Genomic DNA, 23,478 nt, shown 5'->3' with positions numbered 1-23,478 from the left:
TAGCAGATTTCTCACCTGTAGTAAGAAGGCGGAGTTAAATGCCAATTTTTACATTGGAGGCGGGGCTACAAGGTGCCCATCGGCCAATTGAGGAGTTTTTAGATCTTTTGCATAGTTTGTTTTATCCTTTCAGTTGGCCACATCTGGAAATGCGTTGTTGAACTCCATCCTGCATGTCTTAAACTACATTACCCATGATGCACTGGGAAAGACATTGCATTGCCTCGCGTTCCCCTCGACGCACGGAAGGTTATTAGTTCACATCTCTGTTAACTAGAATAAACAATTCCAATTTAGTTTTATATTCGTTTTTAAACACGCATTTATGTGTGCGTTATTGTTTATTTTTAAAAGTGTCCTTTTAGCTTAAATATGTAGCTCATCTACAGGTTTTATTTTGTTTCATAAAACATCTCCAAAGATCTCAGAATGTAAAATTACGGGACAGATTGAGTCAGTCGCCTTTAACATTACGGGCAACGGCGAACTCGATTTATAAAAGAAATACGTCGTATGGATCAGCACAAGAACTGAGATAAAGCCTACACGAGGTTGGATGTGAAAATGTCACAGATTAACCCAGCAGAATTGGGGAAGATGTAGTTTTATTGCTTTGCAGCTGTAAACGGGTTTGGGGAGAACATCAATGGTTTCATCTTCATCAGTTGTCGAATGCTATGCACTTAAACTCGCCTTCATTTCTTCATATCTTCGTCCAAAGCACAAGAAGAAACGACCAGCTCCTCATACAGAATGCCCAATTAAAACACGATTCACAAACACTACCTTTACACACTGCAAACACATGATTGTCTTATTTTATTTTATTCTTATTTTGTTTTTGTCTTTTCAAGTACAAATATCTAAGCAATCTTAAATCAAGATACATTTACTTAAATGACTTAAGATGTACTTAATTTTGATCATTCCTCAAAAAACTGAGCTAAATATCTTAAAACATTATCATAAATCTTGATTTAAGAAGGTTTAGCTATTTGAAAATACTATGAAATGCAAAATAGGACAAAATTGCTGCGAGAATCATTTTTTTGCAGTGCAGCTGTGAACAAAACGTCTGAACTGATCTGAGATCAGTCAATCTTGAGCTACAACATCCCTTTATTTTCTAGCTGGAGCTTGTTACATTACTGCTGATGGCAGCTTTCACAGAAGTAGCGTGCTTTTATTTCGTCTAGACGTTTTGTGAGATATTCTTGAGTGGTAGGTAATGCAACTAACAAAATGTCACTGAAATGTTTTACAATAATAACAAAACACGACAAAAAAAGCTATGTGTGAAATGGTGTTGTGCCACAGTGAGAGTGAAGCCAGTGTGTGTGTGTGTGTGTGTTGTGGACAGTAGTGCTCACTGGTTTAATTAATCTGTGGTGATAACTGTACGTTCTTCACAGAACAAGATTCGGCATCTTTCTACCCCGCCGACTTATATCCATCGCAGCTTTAAATGCTGATAAATTATTAATTAATATACAATGATTGTTACATGATTAACTTGTTGAACTCCTATTAATTTACTTTCAAACCAAAAGAGTGAATCTCACAAAAACCTGTTAAGAAAACGTCATATTTCACAACAAAATCAAAAGAAAAATAAGATTTACTTAAAGAAAATTCAGCCTAATTTAGGAACATTTAGGATTTTGCTTTGTGACGTGATTTGGTATGATTTTATTACAGTAATGTTGCAAAAATTATAATTGCATACATCATTTGTTGTAATTATGTTCATTTAGGCTGATTTCTAAAACAGATATTTGCATTAACAATCATTGTAATATAATGATTATTTTGTTTGTTGAGCTGGATGTGAGATTCACCCAAAATCTTTCTGTTTTCTGGAATGAAGGTGTCAGTTTTTCTGTGGTTAAAAGTATTAAGAACAACAAAGTATTAAAGTCATGATGGGTCAATTCGATTTGTATTCTTACAGAGAATATTTATCAATAGTTTTGAAGTGTGAGTGTCTTTCTTTTGTGTACATCAAAAGAAATTTTGTGCATTTTGCATTTTTTGCCCGTATTCTTAAAAAAACAGTGAAAACATAATTTCTTCAAGTTAATGTTCGCTATCAATACTGCACTATTATACAAATATCCACACATTAATAATGTGTCTATAGCAGATAAGTTCTTAATATGTTTTTATAAAGCTGTTTGAATTGCATTTTTTTGCATTTTATGAATATCTTTGCGATTTAAATCCTGTAAGGCTCATAGAAAGATGCATACTCTGGCTGTCATGAAAAGCTGCAAGTTATGTCAGAAAAGCTTTTAATATTTCAGTCAGCTATTGTGTCTACAGGGTCCTGTCAAGGCTTTGATCATTCCTCACCGGATCTGAAAATCATTCATGATTTAGAGGGTCGGCATGTTCACCAAAGCTTAGAAACCTTCTACAGATGCTGAGCATAAAAAGAGAAAAACCCACGCTGAATATTATTTCTAACTAGTTAAAATGTCTGTACTGTTGTTAAACTTGCTGTCCGTGTTTTAAGCTTGCATGAGCAAACGCGCAAAAACTTGCAGCAACCTTCAAACAAGAGTTTGGAGTTAAAAAAATACAAAATAATGGCAACTATTTTGGCGTCCAGGTTCAAATTTTATATGGATATATGGAAAAAATGGTCACTGCCAAAGAGTGTCATCTGTTACATTTTTTTGTTTGTTTGTGTTTTTTGTATGTATGGAAAATGATTTTCAGTATTTATGGAGCGGTGTTACCGAAGTACCGAATTTTCCAATCAATTAATTTCAGTATGAAAAGAAAGTTTCCAATTTCCATTCCTTCACTCGAACATGTACTGTCTCTTTATGCGTGTGCTGTTTGGAGTCTGGTCTTCGTACCTCTGTATGTACCTGTGTTGATTGTCATGTGAAAGTTTGACAACATAAAGCGGATTGGTTCGAATTTCTGATTGGTCGACTAATTATCCCAACGGCCAATCAGATTGGCGCTCATCTGCTTCAAATACTTTTTGTCAATGTAATCTGTTGGAGAGATAAAATGCCTGAATTCCAAGCTTCGGATTCAAACCTAAAGTTAATCTACTGTGTAAAGTGAATCATTGCGTAGTATTTAGACGTGGACGATCAAGAACCGAGCTTGTGGAGGAGATGAGTATTTTTGCACATGCGTTTGTTATCTTTTAGCAGTCTTCAGCTCTTTGCCTTTTTGCCTTTAGACAAAAAACGCTTGTACATATCCAAAGTGCTTGTAATATGAAATCATGTTCCTTTATTGTGTGCTATTTTTTTATTTGACATGTTTTTGTAGTAATGCTTTTTCATAACTGAGTTGTCAATCAATAAATGTGGTATGGACAGTGGACGTGTTACTTGTATTCTTTTTTATTTAATAAACACCTGATTTGTAAATTCTCTTGTGTATCTTGTGGATTTTTAGCACAACAAAATAAGTGTAACTGTTATTTGTGGAACTATTATTTGTCACTTGCTTTACTTGGCCATAGATATGTTAATATACTGATTAAATATTTTCTGATAGATTTAACACTCTACTTGTAAAAACGTCCCATAATTGTGTGAATAGAGTAAAAAGTTCAACTGATGTATGTTTCAATAATTACATAGTTGTTTATTCACTATACATTAAAACTATTGTTTTGTATTTCAAGTATTTTACAAGTTAAGGCATTTTCCAACAGTAAATTCTCTCATTTGCATACTTTTTTTTCAGAATTATTGCTTCATTCCAGAAAATGTCGCATTATTTTCATATTTCAGGAATAAAATGCTATATAAAATATGAATGTTATGAAAGTTTTCAGAATATATTTAGGAGTAAAACTGTAAAATCTGTTTCATGTAAATTCTGCTGAAGTGGAGATAGAAACATATTTTTACAAATCAATAAAGTAATTTAAATCTACAGACACAAATGGATAGTGTCATAAAACAAAACCCTTAAATGTTTTAAAAACCTTAGGTTTTCCACTAGTAGAAAGACAAATTGTGCGACCAAATAGCCCAAGATATCTGTATATTCATTTTCCCAGTAAATTTTCTATTTTACAACTATTTTAGAAGTTAAGGCCATTTAAAATGAAAATGCAATTTGCATAAATTTCAAGATATTGTGAAAGGCCAGGTTGAAAATTCTTGCTTCAATTTGTTGAGACATTAGAGGTTAAGCTTTTTACAGAAGCGATTTTAGATATCTGTTTTTATTTTTCCTTAATTCAGAAAACAGTAAATTTTCACCAAATTTTAGAAATAAAATGTCATATAAAAAGTCATGTGAATGTTATATAAACAAACCCCTCGGTAAAAATCTTCAGAATATAGTTAGGATTAAAACTGTAAAATTTGTTGCATGCAAGTTCTCCTGAAGTGGAGATAGATCTCTTTTTGTCAAAGCACAATGTATTATAAATGGAATCAACAGACGCATATAGAAGTATAGCATATAAAGTGTCAAAAAATAAAACAACTAAATGTGAATTTTTAATTTTCTCTTTCCAATAGTCTGTAAGACGAGGTGTTATGAAAGCAAAATAACTCAAAAATTCAAAATAGCTCAAATGTAGCCCAAAATATTAGCATAGCGCTATGGTCACCGCCCGGTTGGGGCGGGTGTAATGATGTCAGCGCAGGGCTTTGGATTCTGGGAGCACAAACACAAACATCAGCCATTTTCAGTTTGCTGTGGTCATCCTCCCTCACTCCAGCACAAATATCTGCCAATCTATCACACTGAAAGGGACGAGAAGGATGGACGAAGCGGAAGCGGGTGAGCGCGCACACGGGCGTCTGTTTTGCTGAGCGCGTCGCCGATTCACGTCTCATATCGTTTTATTGGAGCGAGTGTGAATCCATCACATCAATTAGTTTACTCGCTTGAGTTCAGGAGAAGCGGATTATTAAAGGTAATTATCTCGCACGCAATGCAGGTTTCTGATATGCATTGATCATACAATAGGATGCTAAACTACAGGCTGATTTAATGGGAAAGTTTAGCCTAAAAACAATAGCTCATATTTAATATCCGAATAGACTGTGTTTATGTTCATTCAAATAATTCTGCCATTATAATTAGTTTTGAAAATGTCTGAAAGTGTAAACCAGATAATGCATGACTGGTTTATGATGCATCTGGTGATTTTTGTCTTCAGGGACGGTGCGTTGAATATCTCTGGGGTTATGGATCAAATATGCATGATTCATTCTCAAATGTTATTATATGAGAATACAAAACAGAGGATGAGAGGAGTTTGCGTGATGGGAATAAGTGTTTGATATTGAGAGCAGGGCCTGTTTCTGGCTCAGATGTTGTGATTGTCTGGAGGAGGTAACTCGTGTTGTGTTGTCCTGTGGGTCACCAGCTGTCAGTCATTGTGAAATTGAGTTTTGAGTTTATGAAGAGTGATGAGCATCAGAAGGTGGTTTGTGGTCTGATCTGGTGTGTTTATAAGATGCTCTCTCTCTCTCTCTCTCTCTCTCTCTTTCTCTGTTGCTGCATTGCAGTAAGTAGTTGTGATGGGTGAGGAAAGGCGAAGCAGGGGAAGTTAAAGGGTTAGTTCACCCAGATAGCAAAATTATGTCATTAATAACTCACCCTCATGTCGTTCCAAACCCGTGAGACCTCCGTTTATCTTCAGAACACAGTTTAAGATATTTTAGATTTAGTCCAAGAGCTCTCAGTCCCTCCATTGAAGCTGTGTGTACGGTATACTGTCCATGTCCAGAAAGGAAAGAAAAACATCATCAAAGTAGTCCATGTGACATCAGAGGGTCCGTTGGAATATTTTGAAGCTTCGAAAATACATTTTGGTACAAAAATAGCACAAACTATGACTTTATTCATTATTGTCTTCTCTTCCGTGTCTGTTGTGAGTTAGTTCAAAACACTGCAGTTTAGTGATATCCGGTTCACGGATGAATCATTCGATGTAACCGGATCTTCTTGAACCAGTTCACCAAATCAAACTGAATCATTTGTGTCTCCAATACGCATTAATTCACAAATTACTTAAGCTGTTAACTTTTTTAATGTGGCTGACACTCCCTCGGAGTTAAAACAAACCAATATCCCGGAGTAATTCATGTACTCAAACAGTACACTGACTGAACTGCTGTGAAGAGAGAACTGAAGATGAACACCGAGCCGAGCCAGATAACGTTAAAAACGATTCAGTTCGATTTGGTGAACTGGTTCAAGAAGATCCGGTTACATCGAATAATTAATTATTATTTTAAAATTTATAGTTTTAGCAATTTTTATTTTGTTTATTATTTGTGTGCGTGTTTGGCATTTTTATAAGTTGTTGTATTGTTTTTATTTAGTTTTATTTCAGATCCAGTTATTTTTGTTCTTTTTTTTGTTGTTGTGTGTCATTTAAAATAGTTTTTATACATTTTTATTTCAGTTTTAGTTATTTTAATACATCAGTTCAAACTAAATGAAAATGAATGAATTTTTTTTATTCAAGTTTTTATTGCATTCCCCTTCATTTGATGTTTATTTTATTTTGGTTACAATGTTTTATTGCTTTATATTTATTTTAAGTCGAAGGTCTACTAATGTTGTAGTTTTTTATCATTTTTATTTGTTATTGTTCTTTTTAAGTGTCTTTTTTTTCAGTTTTAGTTGTTTTTGTTCTTTTATTTAAACAAATGAAAATGGGAAATATTGCTTTGCCAAAATGCAGAAATAATTTTGTTATTTGTTTGATTTATTTAGTTTATTCTGTTTCACTTAATGTTTAGCCTATTTTATTTTAGGTTATTGCATTTAATAATTTTAGTTTTATTAGATTACATTTTGGTAAAATTGCTATTTGTTTTTATAAAAACATTTATTAGTTATTGTTCTATTTAAAAAAAATTAATTTCAGTTTGAGTTATCAAGTTGAACTAAATGAAATTGAAATGTTGCATTGACTTGGCAACCTTTATTGTATTTTATATTCTACCGAAGCCATGTAAGAGCAGGATTTGTAAGGCATCAGTTTGTAATAAAGCTGTGTTCTCAGCGTCCCGCGGGTGATGTCCACCATGGTGTACCCACGAGACGAGGCGCTGGAGCGTCTGACGCAGGACGAGATCGTGCTGAACACTAAAGCAGTGATGCAAGGTTTGGAGACGCTGCGAGGGGAACACACTCAGCTCCTAAACTCTGTCCTGGACTGTGCTCAGCCTCCCGTCGCACAGGAGAGGTCCAGCCTGCTCCGAAAGAGTCTGGAGGACATCGAGCTGGGGCTCGGAGAGGCGCAGGTATCTCAAACACTGCCTGTCTAGACTGCATTCATGATCTTCAGAAATCATTATCATATGCTGATCTGCTGATTTGTTAGAGGGTCAAGGAGCACTGTAAATGTGTTGCTGTCACCTGATCAGTGTAATGCAGCGAGAGGACTGATGGGGCGTCTGCTCTCAGGTGATCATCGCTCTGTCCGCTCACCTGAGCGCCGTGGAGTCAGAGAAGCAGAAGCTGCGTGCTCAGGTGCGTCGTCTCTGTCAGGAGAACCAGTGGCTGCGGGACGAGCTGGCCAGCACTCAACACAAGCTGCAGAAGAGCGAGCAGAGCGTGGCCCAGCTGGAGGAGGAGAAGAAGCACCTGGAGTTCATGAACCAGATCCGGAAGCTGGACGGGGACGCCTCGCCCTCCGAGGAGAAGACGGGAGAGAAGGAGAAGGACAATCTGGACGACCTGTTTCCAAACGATGACGAGCCGGGGCCAGGTGAGAGACCAGCTCTTCTAGATCACCTTAAACCTGTCAAACCTCACACACCAAGTTAAGTCAGAACTGAATAACCAAATATATATATTTTATAGCAGGCTTTTATGGCTTATAAGAGGCTCAAACTGTGCAAAAATCTGCAACTGGGGGCAGATGCAGATTCATTATATGGACAAAAAGTCTTTATAACAGTATAGTGTAAATAATATTATATAATATCACTCTTTATCTCCAAATATTGTTTTAAAGATCATAAAAGATTATATATTAATATGTACAGTATAGACCAAAAGTTTGGAAACATTACTATTTTTAATGTTTTTGAAAGAAGTTTCTTCTGCTCATCAAGCCTGCATTTATTTGATCAAAAATACAGAAAAAAATCAAATTGTGATATATTATTAAAATTTAAAATAATTGTTTTTAAATGTATTATACTTTAGATTATCATTTATTTCTGTGGTGCAAAGCTGAATTTTTGGGATCATTATCACATGATCCTTTAGAAATCATTCTAATATGATGATTCATTATCAAAGTTGGAAACAGTTCTGCTGCTTAATATTTTTTCAGAACGTGATACTTTTTTAGGATACTTTGATGAATAAAAAGTAAAAAAAAAGAAGCTATGTTTTTAAAATATAAATATTTTGTAATAACAATATACACTACTGGTCAGTAATTTGTGGTCTGTAATTTTTTTTTCTTTCTTTTTTAAAATAAAATCAATACTTTTATTCAGCAAGGATGAGTTAAATTGATCAAAAGTGATAGTAAAGAAAATATATTATTACAAAATATATTAGAATTTTTTTTTATTTTTTTTTTATAAATGCAGTTCTTTTTAACCTTTTATTGATCAAATATATTAGACAGCAGAACTGTTTCCAACACTCATAATAAATCAGAATATTAGAATGATTTCTAAATGATCATGTGATCGACTGATGTTACATGTGACACCGAAGGCTGGAGTAATGATACTGAAAATTCAGCATCACAGGAATAAATTATTTTTATAATAAGTATAATCAAATAGAAAACTATTATTTTAAGTTAAAATAATATTTCACAATATTACAGTTTTTTCTGTATTTTTGATCAAATAAATGCAGGCTTGATGAGCAGAAGAAACTTCTTTCAAAAACATTAAAAATAGTAATGCTTCCAAACTTGTCTGTACTGTATATATATTAAAGCTCTGTAGTTTCAAAACATCCAAAGCAATGACGATCGAGAAATGAACAAATAAACATTCTTTGAAATCCTGATGGTTCATACTTGAGATTTTTATTTGGAATAATTTTAACATAATTTTAAAATGGGCATGTTGTGTGTGTGTGTGTGTGTGTGTGTGTGTGTGTGTGTGTGTGTGTGTCCAGCTCAGCCCAGCGGTGAAGCGGCGGCGCAGCAGGGGGGCTACGAGATCCCGGCCCGTCTCAGGACGCTTCATAACCTGGTGATCCAGTACGCCTCTCAGGGACGCTACGAGGTGGCCGTGCCGCTCTGCAAACAGGCTCTGGAGGACCTGGAGAAGACCTCCGGACACAACCACCCAGACGTGGCCACCATGCTCAACATCCTCGCCCTGGTCTACAGGTCAGAGGTCACTGCACTCGCCATGCACCGAGATTAACGTTCCTTTTCAATTTAGCCAAAATTTCAATTTAGCCATGTAATAATGAAGAACGTAATCAAATGTATTATATAAGTTGATTAAATGTCATTAAAAGTTACAGATAAATACAGAAGATAAATCTAAAATCATGGTAGAAATGGCCTTTTATTTCTAAATTATGACAATGTTTGATGTAAAAACATTACAAGTTCAGCTCAAGAAAATATATTTCTTTTTGAAATAGAAATGTATTTTTGTGTATAATTTAAATAGAAGCATTTTAAATGCATTTTATATAAACCTTTATGATATTTTCAGTTAATAAACTGATACATTTTCATTTAAAAAGTGGAATATTTTAAGATTAGGACTGTCAGTCAATTATAGTTTTTAATCTAATTACCTGATGTTGATTAATTATTCAGAAAAATAGCCTTTTATTTCTAAATGATAACAGATTTAGATTTCATTTTTTTATATTCTGTAAGTCCACATTAGGACTTGTTATTTATATATATATATATTTTTTTTTTTTTATTTATGTTTTTAATTCAGCTTTGTTAATGTGTTAATTAAATATTAGTTTATTGTTAAATTCTAAACAATTAAACGATGGATCATAATTGATACTCTTGTTTTAACATGATTTTGAAAATATAAATAAATAATTGTTAAACTTGTTTAATGATATATTCATTTATAAAGTTGATTTAAAAAGTTGAATGTATTTACATATATAAAGAATACAGAAGTAAAGTTTAAAATCATAGTAGATTATTGACTTTTATTTCTGAATTATATAATTTGATGACGAGCTCCAAATACAAATTCATAGAAAGAAAGATCTCCGTTCATCAAAATGAAAACGACACTGACACAGAGCAGCTTAAACATCACTGTTTCACTCAAAGATCCTCTAAAACAGTTTTGGCGGCTGAAGTTGTGATGCATAACTAGCGAGTGTGTGTGTGTGTGTGTGTGGCTCCAGGGACCAGAACAAGTATAAAGAGGCGGCTCACCTGCTGAACGACGCTCTGGCCATCAGAGAGAGGACTCTGGGGAGAGATCACCCCGCTGTGGCCGCGACCCTCAACAACCTGGCCGTGCTGTACGGCAAGCGCGGGAAACACAAGGAGGCCGAGCCGCTCTGCAAGAGAGCGCTGGAGATCCGAGAGAAGGTGGAGAACACACAGCTGTCAGACTGATACTGCTGCTCTCCTGGAGCCGCTGTGTGACCCTGGAGCAGTCAGAAGTAGATCAGGGCTATCTGTAGCAATAGACCAATGTATGGGTCAAAATGCATCATTTTTCTTTCATGCCAAAAATCATCAGGATATTAAGTAAAGATCACGTTCCATGAAGATATTTAGCAAATTTCCTACTGTGTAAATACATCAAAACTTGATTTTTGATTGACAATATGTGACCCTGTACCAAGGGTAAGGGTAAAAACGTTTGAAATTGAGATTTATAAATCATCCGAAAGCTGAATAAATAAGCTTTCCAGTGATGTATGTTTATAAAGAAAGAGATGCAACTATTTGAAGATCTGGAATCTAAGGGAGCAAAAAAATCATCTTTAAAGTTGTTCAAATAAAGTTCTTAGCAATGCATATTACTAATCAAAAATTAAGTGTTGATATATTTACGGTAGGAAATTTACAAAATATCTTCATGGAACATGATCTTTACTTAATATCCTATTGATTTTTGGCATAAAAGAAAAATGGATCATTGTATTTTTGGCTATTGCTACAAATACACCCCAGAGACTTCAGACTGGTTTTGTGCTCCAGAGTCACATATGCATTGCTAAGAACTTCATTTGGACAACTTTAAAGATGATTTTCTCAATATTTTGATTTATTTGCACCCTCAGATTCCAGATTTTCAAATAGTTGCATCTCAGACAAATATTGTCCGATCATAATAAACCATACATCAGTGGAAAGCTGATTTACTCAGCTGATGTAAGATCTCTGTTCCTCCAACACTGAGCGTTACGAGTGGTTTTGCGGTGCAGGGTCACACTTGTGCTCCTGTGTTTGCAGGTTCTGGGTAAGTTCCACCCTGACGTGGCGAAGCAGCTCAATAATCTGGCTCTGCTGTGTCAGAATCAGGGCAAGTATGAGGAAGTGGAGTATTATTACCGCAGGGCGCTCGAGATCTACGAGAACAAACTGGGCGCCGACGACCCCAATGTGGCCAAGACCAAAAACAACCTGGTGAGGCCGGATCCACACACCCACAACTGAGACAGCAGGGTTTCAACTCTTCATCTGTGCTGGAAATCTTCACCGAATTAGCTGTTTCTGGTCAGAAATGACCAGCTTTTTTAAAAATTGCTTGTGAATCTGTTTTGATGCTGTAGTATCTCCGAATCCTGGATTCAGTCTAGTTTAGGCTCACAAACCTCAGTTTATGAGTGAAAAAAAAAACATTATTTGTGAATAATTTCGGCAGTCAAAATATTAAGTGCATTAAACCTGTGCTAAATTGAAGAAAACAAGTCAAAAAAAGATTGAATACAATATTTGAACCTCAAAATGCAAGCAATTTTTTGTAGGCCAGTAAGTTTTGACCAGGAACACCACAAGTGTCACAGAGAAAGTGCAGAAAGTTTTAGGTTGTTGAGTAAAGTCATCAGGTTATACACCAAACTGGGAACGTTAACATAAAAACATCCCCTCAAAAACGGGTGATGAATTACATTTTATTATTATTATTTTATAATGCTTCCTGAGGTGCACTTATAATGTTAGTATGATTTTACATTATATGGATTTCAGACTTTATATATTTGTTTATATTAATGTAAATGCACAACAGTTACACAAGCAATAAATATATCTTATTTTGAAAATGTTAAATATATGATATTAGTTATAGTAATAGATCTTATTATTATTTCTTATTTTTCTTGATTTACTCCTACCTGTATATTTGAACATTTATTTTATAATTTGAAATTTTAATTTTAACCCATTGTTTATATATGTATATAAATAAATATATTTGTAATTCAGGAATAATATGCATGGCCATGTTCCACCCTTATTTTATCCCAGCAGCCTAAAGGGGCGTGTCTATCTGAAGGTTTAATGTAAACACCCACTACTGTGATTGGCTAACATCTTCGCATATGAAATAAGTATTATGTGTGGACCTGGCATGATTAACGAATCATGAAATGTGTTGATTCATTGTTTTTAGATCTCATCACATTGCATTGAAGGTTGCAGCGCTGAGTATTGTGTCACAGTCAAGTCTTTTGAGCACATCGGTACAGTTATTCTGCCATCACAACTTGATTTTATATTCTCTCAAATGCTTGAATCCAAACGAACCCAGTGCAAACAGGATGTGAAGAAGTGAAGCTTCTTGAGAGCAAATAAACAGTCTTTCTGTTTGCTTCTTCTATATCACGTCTTGAGTTTATCTGTGAAAGTAAATGTTCAAGAAACCGCAGATGCACCCAAGTCCTCCGGGTGAATATTCTTGTTCTGAACTGGAGAGCATTGCTCTGTTTGATTGTGATTGTGTTTCCTCCACAGGCCACGTGTTACCTGAAACAGGGCAAATTCAAAGACGCAGAGACGCTTTACAAGGAGATCCTGACCCGTGCGCATGAGAAACAGTTCGGATCTGTCAACAGTGTGTATTTATCATTACACAAACCATACCTTCATACACACGTTCATCTCATCTGACTCGCTTTGCATGTTAATCATCTGTTTTTCTAAGAATGGACATTAATGCTCAGTTTTTGTCAGGATGATGTGGTGAGATGTTTGATCTTTCAGACGTTATGTCTAATCCGTCTATTGTGACATCACAGCCATTTAAGCCAATCAGACGCTTCCAGGATTACGACTAGGCACTACTCTGCTGTCTGAGGCCATACAGGGAAAACTGTCAGAAAACAAGTAACAACATTGAATCTATTTGTATACTCCTCAGATGATAACAAACCAATCTGGATGCATGCAGAGGAAAGAGAAGAAAGCAAGGTATTATAGGCTTTAAATTGTATTTTACAAAAATATATTTAAATGTACATATTTGTATGAATGTGTTTAAATGTAAAAGTGTGTGTATATATACACACACACACACTTTTTTTAAAGAAATTTGTATGCATTACCCAAAGGATGCATTGAATTGATATTTGCACTTGCTTTGATAACAGAAATATAACTACATTTTTAAAAGAGAAACGTTACTGTATTTTTTACCATATAAATACATTCTTAGTGAGCAAAAAATACTAATTTCAAGCACATTAAAAAATATTACCGACCCCAAACATTTAAACAATAATGCATGTATTTTATGTATATTAAACATGATTAATAAACACACCTATATTAATTATATTTAAACTATATGACATTTAAAGTACACAATTTTTTTTTTCAATACAGCAACTCTCTGATTCTCTTATACTATTTGATTTGATTTGATTTTTTTACCAGGTTTCATTTTAATGCTCTCATTTCATTATATTTGTCTGTGTGTGTTCAGTACGAGTTGATTTGAGTTTGTTTGCTGCTCATCCAGGGTAAGAGGAAGGACCCGGGTCCGTACGGTGAATACGGCAGCTGGTACAAAGCCTGTAAAGTGGACAGGTGAGTGTCCGGTGTCCCCCAGAGGATTCTGGGTATCAGAGTGTTTTGGAGTGACTCTGGATGTTTCTCTGGAGCAGCTCGACTGTTAACACCACGCTGAAGAGTCTGGGTGCTCTGTACCGTCGGCAGGGCAAGCTGGAGGCCGCCGAGACGCTGGAGGAGTGTGCCACGAAAAACCGCAAACAGGTACGACACGCATGCTGACACTCGACCTGCTAAACTCGAGGCTGACTTCCTGTCGCAGATGACTCATACAGGAAGAGAACGCTGTTAGGAAAACATCACTGACTTCTCTGTCATTCATTATCTGAACTGACTGAGCACTCTAGAAATGAGACGGTGGCCGTGTAAAGGCTGTTTGTGTCTGTCAGGGCATCGATGCCATCAATCAGAGTAAGGTGGTGGAGCTGCTGAAGGATGGAGGATGTGCTGGAGGAGACAGACGTCAGAGTCGAGATATAGTAAACGCCCGAGGAGACTGTGATGGAGACGAAGCCGAGTGGAGCGGGGTCAGTGGAGACACTGTGTGTTGTTACAATCTTTAATGCAAATGTTCTGTAATGCTCACCAAGGCTCCATTTATTTAATAAAAAATACAGTAAAATTTTTAAATATTATTACAATTCAGAAAAGCATTTTTCTATGTGAATATATGTTAAAATATAATTTATTTCTGTGATGCCCTGCTGAATTTTCAGCATCATTACTCTTCAGTCTTCAGTGTCACATGATCTTCAGAAATCATTCTAATATGATTTCTGAAGATCATGTGACACTGAAGACTGGAGGAATGATGCTGAAAATCGGCTTAGATCGCAGAAATATATTATATTTAAAAAAAAATATTAAAATAGAAAACAGTTAACTTAAATTGTAATAATATTTCACAGTTTTCCTATTTTTTTATCAAATTAATGCAGCCCTGGTGAACAGAAGATCTATGAATCTCATTAATTCATCATTTCTGACTGGTCTTGTGTGTGTTGAGGTTTGATCATGTATTGTTGGCGCAGGATGGTAACGGCGGGCTGCGCAGGAGCGGCTCGTTCGGGAAGATTCGGGAAGCGCTGCGGCGCAGCAGTGAGATGCTGGTGAAGAAGCTGCAGGGCAGCGGCCCTCAGGAGCCACGAAACCCCGGGTGAGACCCCAGCACGTCACCCTCAATCTCCTCCAAAGAGATCAGACATGATCCTGTAACTGCTGATGTTGTTTGGTTTAAAAGGATGAAGAGGGCGAGCTCCTTAAATTTCCTCAACAAGAGTGCAGAAGAAACCTCACAGGTGTGTATAATAATACTGGAGAGTAATGATGCTGAAAATACACCTGCACATCACAGAAATAAATTATAATTTAACATATATTCACATAGAAACCTGCTGTCTTGATTTGTAATAATATTTCACACTTTTTAATGTTTTTACTATATTTTTGACATGCACACAAATTTTCCACAGTAAGATTAGGAACATTAAGCTTTAAGATTTTCATGCTATGCTTTTAAATCCTGTTTGCAGTATATTTTCACTCATTATCCATGTGGTGTTTAAAATGGTGTATTTCCATTGTATTGTTGCATGATAAAAAGATTGTGTGTTTGTGTGTCTTCAGGAATCTACCAGCGGTCTGTCAGAATCCAGAGGACTGAGCGCTAGTAATGTGGACCTGACCAGACGCAGCTCTCTGATCAGTTAGAGACGACGTCTGAACGTGAAAAAGGAACCAAACAGAGAGGCTGTTTGCTACCTACTTGAATCGAAAATACCATTAAATGATACTTATTACAAACGTTATCCTAAGAAAAAGATCTTAAAAGCAAACACGTCTTTTAGTTTCACATTGGTTGCAAAAATCTGGGATTTGTCTCTCTGCTTCGCCACTAGTGAGATCAAACGCAATGTAGCACGATATCGCCTACTAAACCACAGACATCCAGTGGTGAAATTACATCAATGCATGGCGTCAAAATCGCGAAGTTTAGCACACAATGATCAAGTTATCAAAGCATACGTTTGCCATTTAGAAAACATAAAGTTCATATATAGTAGATGCTAACAGCTTCAACGAAACGACCTCACTGAGTTGAAATGGAGCGAAAAATTACTACGAATGCATTTACGATTGAAATTCGAGAGCACTGACTGGTACGACCTCACTTTTGCCTTTTGAGTTTAATGTATATGATGATTTAAATTATTTAAGGTCTTTTTGTTTTCGCGAAATTAGTGCACAAGGATTTCGTTTACACTGTAGTTGTACGTCTGTCCTGGAGCGACTGGAAATCGCGTTGAATGTTACAATGAAGGATTTCTGCTTTACGATTTAAAGCTGATTCGAGCTAGAGCTCTTATTTATTAGCGAATCTAGATTCAGAATACAAACGCTCAGTCATTTTATCTGATTGCGAGGCAAACTCCTCCAGCTCTGTCGGTCAAATCGGTGGAAAAGGCCAAACCTATACAACTGGAATTTTCCATCAGTTTATGAGTTTTTCATTTTATTTGATTTTCCAGCCACTGGAATATAAGGATGTGAGTAAAACAGACAAATCCTCTTGTTTTTGTTTTTATCTTTTCATGTTCATACATTGCCAATCCTAACAGGAACAACAAATATCTTATAAGTGTACTTGTATGTAAACGTTTGCACCTTTTTGTGACTCTGTTGCCCATTTTTTACATTGATTTAAGGATGTGTGTGTTTGATTTTTGGTTTATTTGCTCGATTTTTCTTGTGTTCATCAGAGGCGAGTGATCTCTGTATGTGCAGACGACACTAGCTTTGGGAACCAGCCATACAAATGAGCCAATCTTATAAATAAATGTCATATTTCACCTTAAATCATATGCAATCACATTTTGCATAAAGATTTTTGTTGTTGGTGTTTGTTCTTTGTATTGTCAGATTACTTTCATTAGTTAAGCACATTTTTCCTCCAATTTCTAATTACAAAAGCTATACATTATATCCCAGACAGCACACATACGTTGTGCCGATGTCGAGCCGATCTACAAAATTCCATCGGGACGATATCGCTCAGGGAGCGTTTGCTAATAGGCAAGATGTCTCGGCGACGTCGGCCTCTGATCGGAAATGCTCTCCGGCCGATGCTGGGACGATACATCCCGGCCGCTCTGCGTGGACGCGGTTCACCGGCGTTTTGCTCATCATTACGGATCACCCACGGCTACCGCCGCTGGTTTATAATAAAACAATACACACCACTCTCAAGAACCGATGCAACTTTATTAATATTTTCGTTTATTTCATATTACATGTACAAATACATTAACATTTACCAGATGCTTTGATCAAAAGTGGATAATTCGGGATTATTTGTAGTCTTTTGAAAATTAACCATGATTTTACCACAGCTTTTGCAGTAAAACCATAGAAAAAACAAAATCAACCATAGTTTTACTACAATCACCATGATTTTACTACAGCTTTTGCAGTAAAACAAAAATAACAATTCCTACAGTACTTGCATGGTTAAATGTTAAATGTAATGAGTATAGCACTTTTTTCACAATATTTATTTCAAAGTAGGTTTACAGGAAATGCATGTTTCAAGGTTACAGTTTAAAAACCCAGATAACTGAGACTCACTAGGAAGACCATCTAGTTCATAATAAAAAGTCATGTGTTCAGTGCTGTCAGCATCGCAGGTTAACTTTATATCAAGAACTTTTTAAAAAGAGTTACATAAACACAAAATAAAACCAGGCAAACAATAATTAAGTAATTAAAATGTTTTAAATTGCATGATAAAACTTCAAAAATATTTTCTGATAAAATCTTACTAAACAAGTCTCTAGTTTTGTATTCAGTTAACATTAACATTATCTTTCAACATTTTTAAAGGGTAAGTAAAAAAAATTCAATCCATTTTGTATTGTTATATTGTTGGTAACATTTGTAAAAGAACAATGTTTATTCTTTCTCTTAGATACCGTTTATTTGCCAGCAAAACTGATACAAAACAGCATGTTTTCATTTAGATGCTGCATTGTGTAATTTCGTCAAAACTCGTCATTTCATTTTGCTGCTTACAAATAAAAGGGGACATGTAGGTCCACATAACTCAGAGAGTAAATATTGTTCATTTACAGATATTAGAGACATTGCAATAAAGCAGGTTGAAAATCACCAAATTTACCCTTATAGGCAAAATAAGGATAAGATCTTGTGTGTTCATGTACAGTTGTCGTCGTCTGTAGTCTTTGTGAGCGTTGGCGTCATGTGAAGTCTTCATGAGTGAGTTTGGATTCAGTCTGGAGCTGGTGTAATCTCTAGTAACCTTGCGATGGCCATCCTGAGATAGAAACAGGAAATAAAAAGAAAAGAAAGTTTAGCATAGCTGCTGCTGTTCATATTTTTTCAGACAAAATATTATTTATTTAATCACATATAACTGGAGTGCATGGTTATTAGATGTGTTGTGTGAATATTAAACTATGTATTTTAATCTAATTTAAACAAAAAAAAAAAAGTGTGTCCGAGCCCCAAATATTATTAGGAAGGCTATTTCAAGTAAAATACCAAAAAGTTTTGCTTCCTTTAGTGGACTTTGATAAATTCTTGGTATTAGAATTTAGTGACCTCACTACAGGCCATGCACCATAGATGCTGCTGCCTCAATTTGAGCTTATTTTGCTATATATATCTGATTTAATCACAAGTAGGTTTAATAAACACGCATCCACTTCCAATTCACCAATCAATAAACAAAAATCGACACACTGCCACTAATGCTCTCAAAAATCAATTTATTGATGAAGGGTTTCATGTGATCCCTGTAAATGTAATATTTGTGGAACAGGAATCTATTTAGAATGGAATACACATTTCAGTAGGTGGAACATTATATTTGTAATTTATAATTTATACTACCGTTAAAAGTTTGGGGTCAGTACGATTTTTTTTACGTCTTTGAGAAAAGTCTCTTCTGCCCCCCAAGGCTGCCTTTATTTGATCAAAAGCAAGTAAAAAAACTGTAATATTGTGAAATATTACAATTTAACACAACAGTTTTCTACGTGAATATATCGTGAAATGTAATTTATTTCAGTGATCTAAGCTAATTTTTATTACTCCAGTCTACAGTGTCACATGATCCTTCAGAAATCATTCTGATTTGCTGCTCAATAAACATTTTTAATTATTATCACTGTCTTATCAATTATCAAAAGTTAAAACAGACATTTCTGTTTCAAACACTGTACAAAGAATCCTGAAAAAATTAAGGAACACAGCTGTTTTCAACACTGATAATAGTCAGAAATGTTTCTTCAGAAGCAAATCATCATATTAGAATGATTTCTGAAGATCATGTGACACTGAAGACTGGAGTAATGATGCTGAAAATACAGCTTTACCATCACAGGAATAAATTACTTCTCTAAATATATTCAAATAGAAAACTATTATTTTAAATTGTAGTGAATTGTATTCATTTCATAAATTAAACTGTGGTTGCCATAAAAGACTTTCAAAAACACAAAAAAAAAACATACCTTCCCAAACTTATGAAACAGTTGTGCATGTTCAAGATTGTACTTACTAGTCCTGCAGTTTATAGCATCTTGGAGATGTTGTCTGACAGCTGCGGTGGGCCGACAGGGGCAGCAGGGCCTTCTCTTCTGGCCCTATAAAAAACAAAATTGTGTGAAAAATGCTTTTACAGACTATTTAGTTATCATTTACATTTGTGTAATGTTCACAAATTGCTTGTGATTAGTTTAGTTGAGGTTGACCTGGAATATCCTACATTAAAAAAAGTCTATGGCCAGCACTACAGATGGTGCTACCCTTTTGATGAAATAAGTCACATCTGATTTGTTACGAGCATTAGTGACGGAATCATAAGCCAATCAAATTTTGACGTTCAATGACAGCACACCCTCTGGGTCTAGAGACGTGCCCAGTGCTACCCCCAGCGTTAGACTGCCCTTTTAGTCAGGGATTTCCAAAGTACGAAAGTGAAATTCAATGAAAAGAAAATACAGCCTACAGATCTGGTTGCCAATCTACTAAAATGCTTTTTTAAGGTGCTCTTTTTCAGACAAAATAGAATAACTGAGAAATGAAGACCTACAACTGAGAAAGGAAGACCTACACCTAAACTGAAGGCCAGCAACATTTTTATGCACCATTGCAAAGATTGCAACTATGAGTGCAATAAGTGACTAACAGTTAACACCAAGCACAAGTTATTTTGTTGGCCGTGATTACTTTTTAATCTGAGTCAAGGGACATGAAATGAGTTCTTTATTATTTGATGAGTATTGTATCATGCACATTGTTATAACAGAGGTCGACCGATTCATTGGTTTTGCTGGTTAATCGGCACCGATAGTTGATTTGTAGAACTCTCGGTTATCGCCAAAATCCATGGAGATATTTTTCCATGTTGCGTTTGTTTTGCCATGTGACACTGTGCGCTGCACAGAGTGGGAAACTTCAAACGCGAATTTAAATGCAGCCGTTCACATAGTTTTCTATTAAATAACATTATATTAATCTCAAATCATTGTAAATTTACATAATGACTTCACCCGAGGCTATAAATTATGTATTGTGCATTTTACAGCAAAACGTTGGTCTTTCTGTGGCTCTAATACAGTCTGTATGCTTCATATAGAAAGCTGTAATACAGATTGCGCGTTTTCTTTCCGTTTGCTCTTTTTTTTTAAACACTGAACTTTAAACACATATGCCACATAGTTCATTCCTGAAGCAAACTTATGTCCGTTTGGTGATTAAATAAACAGTTTTAGACCGCTGCTTGAATTGAATGTGACGCATCCGGTGTGTGTGATAACTGTGACTTCTCAAAGACGCTGCGCATGATTAGATAATCATGCACTGTTCTAAAATAGCAGCAAATAAAATGTGATGCGTTCGGTGTGTAGGGTTGGGTATCGTCTGAATTTTAGCGATTCCAATTCAGATTCTGCTTATCGATTTTTAGTTTTGATTCCAATAAGATAAAAAAAATTAATTCAAACATTTAGATGTCAAACATGTTTCTGTCTTTTTACAAAGCATTCTGTTGCAGCTGAATAACACGAGCAAAAATCAGCAGCTTACAAAACACTGCAAGAGGAATTTTGCCTGTGCTTAAAAAAAAAAAATAATAAATACCATAGCAAAAACAATTAATTAATAAAATATTAAAGTGTTAAAGACAAGTAACCAGTCAGTAGTAAGATATGAACAAACAAATCAATTAGCAATATCATAAATACAGCTAAACAAAATTTCAGGTACAGAAACTGTAATTAAAAGTTTAAAAACACTGCATAGTTTTCTTTTTATAAATAAAATAAAGGTTAATCAATTAAAGTTATTAAATATATTCAGTCGTGATCAGTGAATGATTTTCTTTTGTTCTTTGATTAACATCAATGACAGGCAGCGCGATGCGACGTTGTCTCTTTAAACAAAAATACTGTACGTGTGTGTTTCTTTCTCATCTGTTCATCTGTTTACGTTCACGTAAGACAAAAAAGTTTGTGTTTATGATGATATACTGATGTAGTTTTCTGTATATTGGTCGACAAATATGAAAGAAAGTTTCTACAGTTGAAATACATGGAATGGTTCGAGAACGGACACAAACCCGGGAACCCGCAGCGCGACCGCAGACCGCTGCTCTCGTTCAGTATACATTTCGTTCAGTATTCATTTTAAAAACTATTGGTTTATAAATCGGTATCGGCCAGTGTAGTCCAAACTAGCTATCAGTATTGGTAAAATCCGCTATCGGTCGATCTCTAGTTGATAATACTGTGGTGCTGTGTGGATGTCCAGAAAAACAAACAAACAAAAAAACAAGACCAAATCAATACCGGTGGCTCCTGGTGATACATTGAGGTATAATGAAGCGAAATGATCGGTATGTAGGAGAAAATGAACACTACTTACAACAGTATTACCTTTAATCCATAGCCTGGGCAACCAGCTGTCAGCATGTTCACAACTGTCGCATGACAACAGATGCACGGGCGAGATACTGGAGCTGATGACGCTGTTTGCCGGCGCAGCATGGTGATGTCTATAAGCCATTGGCGATGGACGATGGCATCGTCAATCAGGCCAACCCTAACCAGGATGACATAATTAAACAATTGTACACAACTTTGAATAAAGTTTTTATATTTTATTAGCTAAACAAATGCACAGCTTCCACCAAGAAAAAAATAGTTAAAGCAAGAGTACAGCACCAACTGCTGTTACCCGGATGAGCCTGTGTTATTACATTTTACAGGTTTTTATCCAGGGATAACATACATCGGAATGTCGCAACTGACCAATCAGAATCAAGTACCCACAGAGCCATGTAGTAAAAGTAATTAGCTAATGATAAACTAATCATTTACAAAACATGACTATGTGTTCATAGATGATTAATAAGTGATGTTAATATTTTTATCTATGTTCTGTAGATTAAGTTATAAATAACTTGCAAAGCTTTCTGCACCCACAATCTAAAGTGTAAACTACTCATCAGTTGTAAATGTAAACTTTCCGGTTACAGGTTGGTTGATTTTGTGTGTGTGTGTGTGTGTGTGTGTGTTGGTGTGTGTGTGTATATATATATATATATATATATATATATATATATATATATATATATATATATATATATGTGTGTGTGTGTGTGTGTGTGTGTATGTATATATATATACACGCACACACAACTGGAAACCACAAAGTTTGTAAAACATTTACAACTGATGAATAGTTTACACTTTAGATTGGGGGGTGCAGAAAGCTTTGTAAATGATTTATAATGTTTATTGAGATAATAGTACAATGTTGACATTTCAATGATTTATAAGTGATTCATAATATATTAACTACTAACTATTAACCATTAAGGATCTGTTTGATTTTTTTCATGATGTTATTTTTTTTAAAGATTGCTTATGAAAGATGTTTAAATCATAGCATATTACTTAATCATTAGTGAATGTATATTCATGTCACTTGTAAATTATTTATAACTTAATCTACAGAACATAGATAAAAATATTAACATCATTTATTTCTATGAACACACAGTCATGTTTTGTAAATAATTAGTTAATCATAATCGAATTACTTGTAAATGACTTTTAAATTAATTTACAAAAAGTACACAAATTATTAGTATATCACTTATTAAGTGCTTATGAATGTTTTGTAAATGATTAGTTCATCATTAACTAATCACTTAAAAGTGACTTACAACTGAACTTTATTATAAAGTGTTACCAAAAAGTAAATTAACAGCAAATTTTCATTTTGGGGTGAACTATCCCGTTAACCCACACTAATCTAGCCTACTGCTGAAGTTGTTGATCAGCCATCATTGTTGTTGAGAGCCTGTGTGGGGCATAATAAGTGCATTACACATACTGCATTAGCTGTAACAGAGATGTGTAAGATATGTACAGGTATCTTACAGTTGTTTACTGAAGGCCCTGACTGAAACCCCACAGTACTCACTGTCTGACAGCAGGTTCACT

General features: G+C 35.1%; 2 protein-coding genes and 1 long non-coding RNA gene across 3 annotated transcripts in view; 2 read left to right on the top strand and 1 right to left on the bottom strand.

Moving 5' to 3' along the window:
* Nucleotides 1-3,371, top strand: part of LOC113083487 (phosphofurin acidic cluster sorting protein 1-like) — a 16,323-nt gene extending 12,952 nt beyond the window's left edge. The window contains exon 23 of the mRNA XM_026254546.1: nt 1-3,371. This exon is cut by the window's left edge and continues 411 nt beyond it. The gene's annotated coding sequence lies outside the window, so the exon portion shown is untranslated.
* A 1,267-nt stretch (nt 3,372-4,638) lies between these two features.
* On the top strand, nt 4,639-16,925 carry LOC113083488 (kinesin light chain 2-like). The gene is made up of 14 exons (XM_026254547.1): nt 4,639-4,906; nt 7,013-7,253; nt 7,417-7,720; nt 9,103-9,319; nt 10,327-10,516; nt 11,390-11,563; nt 12,893-12,992; nt 13,299-13,348; nt 13,899-13,966; nt 14,044-14,152; nt 14,338-14,475; nt 14,980-15,104; nt 15,189-15,246; nt 15,575-16,925. The coding sequence occupies exons 2-14, from the start codon at nt 7,026-7,028 to the stop codon at nt 15,656-15,658; spliced, it is 1,845 nt and encodes a 614-aa protein (XP_026110332.1). The 5' UTR covers nt 4,639-4,906; nt 7,013-7,025; the 3' UTR covers nt 15,659-16,925.
* An 849-nt stretch (nt 16,926-17,774) lies between these two features.
* On the bottom strand, nt 17,775-23,478 carry LOC113083490 (uncharacterized). The gene is made up of 4 exons (XR_003283280.1): nt 23,459-23,478; nt 21,904-22,069; nt 19,527-19,611; nt 17,775-18,278 (listed from the first exon to the last, which is right to left on the bottom strand). It is a non-coding gene; the product is annotated as an uncharacterized LOC113083490 (long non-coding RNA).

The sequence above is a fragment of the Carassius auratus genome, unplaced genomic scaffold (assembly GCF_003368295.1).
Source record: "Carassius auratus strain Wakin unplaced genomic scaffold, ASM336829v1 scaf_tig00038440, whole genome shotgun sequence".
NCBI lineage: Eukaryota > Metazoa > Chordata > Actinopteri > Cypriniformes > Cyprinidae > Carassius > Carassius auratus.
This window is presented reverse-complemented; position numbering and strand designations above follow the sequence as displayed.